Source organism: Tupaia chinensis, unplaced genomic scaffold (assembly GCF_000334495.1).
Source record: "Tupaia chinensis unplaced genomic scaffold, TupChi_1.0 Scaffold143923_1, whole genome shotgun sequence".
Lineage (NCBI taxonomy): Eukaryota > Metazoa > Chordata > Mammalia > Scandentia > Tupaiidae > Tupaia > Tupaia belangeri.
In genome coordinates, this window is record NW_006203774.1 from 84,330 (window position 1) to 88,172 (window position 3,843).

Consider the following 3,843-nt stretch of genomic DNA (forward strand, 5'->3'; position numbering starts at 1 on the left):
AGTCACTGGCCAAGTGTCTGGGAGACAGGTGGGGACGTAGGAGCTCAGGCCTGTGCCCACCTGTGTGCCACGTCTCCTAGTGCATTGTTCCCATCATGACCCTGTGTGTGCACATGCTGGGTAGACCCCTGAACCCCTGAGGAAGGAGAGGTGCACTCAGGGTCACAGCGGTGAGCGGCAGAGCAGCTCCGAAGCCCAGGATGGCAGCACTTCTGTACTAACGCACTTCTCTGTAAGAGGGACCCGGGCAATTCAGTGGCTGACCAAATCTGCCCAGCCTTCTGAAGCTCAGTGTGACCTCCTCCATGGAGCCCTCCTTGATTATTCCAGACCACAGGGATATTTAAGGAACAGGGCCTTTCCCCGCAGTCCCCCTTAGTTACCTCAGTGTCTGTGACTTTTGCCCCCTCGTTAGACTAAGCGCCCTCGGGAGCCAAGGACTGTCCCTCCCTCTGTCTTCAGCCCAGGCAGTCCCCCTGAAAGCACCCCGGGGAAGGACGGAGCCGAGGTGAGGCCTTGCTATCCCGTCCCTGCAGCCAGGGCCAGCGCCTGTGGCCAGTTACCTTGCACTGTCGGCGGGACTCGCGGCAGGAGCTGCGGCAGGGGCGGTGGCAGCATGGGCAGTGGCTGTGGCCAGCGGTGGCGAGGCAGCACCAGGGGAGGCAGAAGCGGGCGGCAGCGGGGCGGCAGCCTGGCTGGTACACACTGGAGCATGCTCAATAGGGGTGCTGATGAGGCAGGGCCGAGAAAGACAAAGGTCAATGGGCCCCCGAGACCCTGCAGGCCCCTCCACGACAGGCAGGGGCTGTGCACAGGCGGGCGGGCGCTGCGGACCGAGCAGGAGCCTCTCGGCTCCGGAAGGGGCTCCTCTGGGATCTCAGGGGGTCATCTCAGGCCACAGGGAGGGCCTGACCATGTAAAAGCATTCTCAGTCCTGGAGGGGTCTCCCCGACTTTCTGCACATCCTAACTGCTCAGCAAAACACCGTTCAGTGCGGAAGCTGATGGAAGCACCGCGCCAGGTTCCTGCCCCTCCTGTTCTCCTCCTCCGTTGTCCTCAGCCCTTCGTCACGGGCACACACTGCCTTTGTGGAAGGAAGCCATGGCGGGAACCAGGGGTCGGACATGGTGCTCAAGGCTCTAGCTCTGGAGTTGGGAGAACCTGGGCTTTGGGCCCGAAGAACGCAGGGCCCTAACGGACCGTGCACTGAGGGTGGGGCACGCTGTGAGGCAGCTCAGGGTTATCTGGGCCAGAAGGGGCATTCGCAGACAGGGGCACAAACAGACACGCCAGTGTGGCCTGGGGCGTAGGTTGTCCTGCACACCCGAGTGACGTGGACATGTCCCTCAGCACCAGCAGAGCTGGAATGCCTGGTCTGGGAGCAGGAGAGGCCACCATTCCGCCAGCATGGACCGGCATGGCAGACGGCAGGGGCCCTGGCAGAGGGCAGCACAGGCAAACCGCGGCTGAGGACCAAGTGCCCACAGGCCCCACCCAGTGCCTCGGCTCTGCAAGGGCCTCTGTCCAGAACCGCTCCAGGTCGGCGGGGCAGTGTGAGCTTGGGCCGCTGGGTTCGGTTTCTGCTCCCTGTGGAAGGTGGCAGAAGCACGCAGTGAACGGGGACGGCGCAGAAGGGCACCTTCCTTCACGTTCTCTGCTCTTCGGCCTTGTTTGCAAGAGACGGGGTCATGTGACAGAGAGCAGCCTGCTGAGGGGCACGAGCATAGGCCGGAGACAGGGCGTGGGGCGGTGAGAGAGCTCTCTCCGCCGATGGCGTGCTGCCTTCCCCTCTCCACCTCTCCCTCCTTGTGGAACCCTGGCCGGCACACACCCCGATGTGGCCTCCAAGCAGGAGGACTTGAACCGCATAGTTGGACAGGTGGGACCCAGCGCCTTAACCACCATGCTCCCTGTTGGCCCAATAAATGCAATTTTTGGAAGCAGGTCCGCAGACACACAACCCATCGGTGGCCCTCACGCCGTGTGCCGGGCGGCGTGTCCTCGGTTCCACACAGCGGCCCGCGGGGGCCATTCTTGTGAGCTCTAGCCAATTGATGGGACGGAAACAGGATGCGATGGTCCGAGGCGCTCGAGCTCCTCGGGGACAGCAGCAGCTGACGCTGTTTTTTTCTGTTTTTTTTGTTTGTTTGTTTTGTTTTTGTTTTTTGGGGTTTTTTTGAGAGTTTTTTTGCTATAGGGCAAGTGTGCTCACCAGAGAGACAGAAAACAAGAAATCACTCCCCAAAGGGGATTGCCACGCTGCAACCCCTTCTCCTCTACTCCCCTCCTGGGACTCTGGGCACACACGCACACTTGGCAACTTTCAGGCTGCCAGATCTGGAATCGAACTGCGGTCGGCCACATGGGAGTACAACACCGTAACTGCTGCACCCTGCTGGCCCCCGGCTGTTTTGATCTGAGGCCTCCACCAGTGCCTCTCGGGTAGAAAGAAACCTCTTCTTGTGACAGCTCAGCAGGGCCTTTCCCTGAGAACAGACTGCTCTCACCAGAGGGTCTCAGCAAGTTGTGGGAGGAAGCGCCAGCTCCTCCATCGCTTCCTAGGGGCTCCCAGGATGGGGCGGGGTGGGGGTGACCGCATCCTGCCCAGGCCTTCCCTGGCTCAGGGCCCTGCAGCAGCACCTGGCCCTGGCCCTGGCCTGCCCTCTGTGAAGGAGCCGGTTTCTGAAAGCCAGCCTGTGATGCAGCTGCCTCTAGGAGAGAACAAGCCCTGAAGCCGCCCCGCCGCTGAGCCCGCCACGCCACCTAGCTGGCCGCGCTGCCGAGCTGGCCTCCCCGCCAAGTGGGCCGCTCAGACCCCTCTCCTGTGTGGGCAGCTATGGCCTGGGAAGGCCCAGGCTCATGGAGGACACTGTCCCCTCTATCCGCTTCTCCCTGGCTCCACCCCATGCTTCTGGGGCAGGGGGGCAGGTGCTGAGAACTGCGGATACCACATAGGAGCGTGATGGGAAGGCCCAGGCTGGGTAGTACTGTGGGAGGGTGCATGGGGAGATGGCTCGACCTTTGCCCCCACTCCCTGTTGGACCAGCTTACTGCCACTGTCCCCAGCCACAGCCCCACAGGAACCCTGGATTCTGGGGGACAGAGCTGGAGCCAGATGCAGGCCCTAGGAAATCCCAGCGTCCACCGCAGAGGTCATCTGCCAGGACAGAGCACAGCCAGGCCTGAGGGGCAGGGGGCTGCAGCACAGGGTTCTGGTGAGTCTGGCCACAGAGAAAGGCCAAGCAGGGGGGCCCAGGGATGGCAGAGGAGGCGGCGACAGGCATGCTGACGCGGGTTCCTGTTCCAGGTCAGTTCCCAGCCGAAGCTGCGGGAAACCCCAGCATAAAGGGGATACCAGAGAGCACCATGGAGAACTTAACCCACCCCAGCTCAATTCGAAAGACACTGCCCGCGAGGCCCCCAGCCTGCTAGGACTCCAGAGCGGCCTCTCCGGCGCTGTCCACTCCAAACACCTGAGCAAAGCCCAAACCAGACCGAGTGAGACGCAAATGCCCGTGGCTGATGGGTGCGGAGTGGCCGGAAGAACAGCCTGGCTGCAGTCCCCTTCTCGAACCAGCTGGCAGCGAGGAGGAGCGTGCGGCCCTGTCCCCTGCCCTTGGTCTGGGAGAGGTGGGGTGTGATGACCTCCACATCGTGTCTACGGAGGAGGGGCGGGCATGGCGCTGCTGCTGTGGGGCGGCCACTGGCTCAGTTTGGAACTGCTGGCTGTGGCGCTGGCTGGTAGCGACGGTGCTGGGGCAGTGGGGTCACTGGGTGATGAGCCACGTGTGTCAGTGGAGAGGCAGGATGGAGTATGGAAGCCTCTGTGGACCGAGACCACAA

At 62.6% G+C, this 3,843-nt stretch overlaps 1 protein-coding gene across 6 annotated transcripts in view; it reads right to left on the minus strand.

Moving 5' to 3' along the window:
- The window catches only part of LDB3 (LIM domain binding 3), a 62,775-nt gene that overhangs the window by 27,563 nt on the left and 31,369 nt on the right, over positions 1-3,843 (minus strand). For 3 of the 6 annotated variants that reach the window (XM_014582948.2, XM_014582949.2, XM_006165494.3), the window contains one exon: positions 564-728. The exons of the other annotated variants lie outside the window; for them this stretch is intronic. In XM_014582948.2, coding sequence (XP_014438434.1) covers positions 564-728 — 165 coding nt within the window. The remainder of the gene's footprint in view (positions 1-563; positions 729-3,843) is intronic. 6 annotated transcript variants of the gene reach the window in all.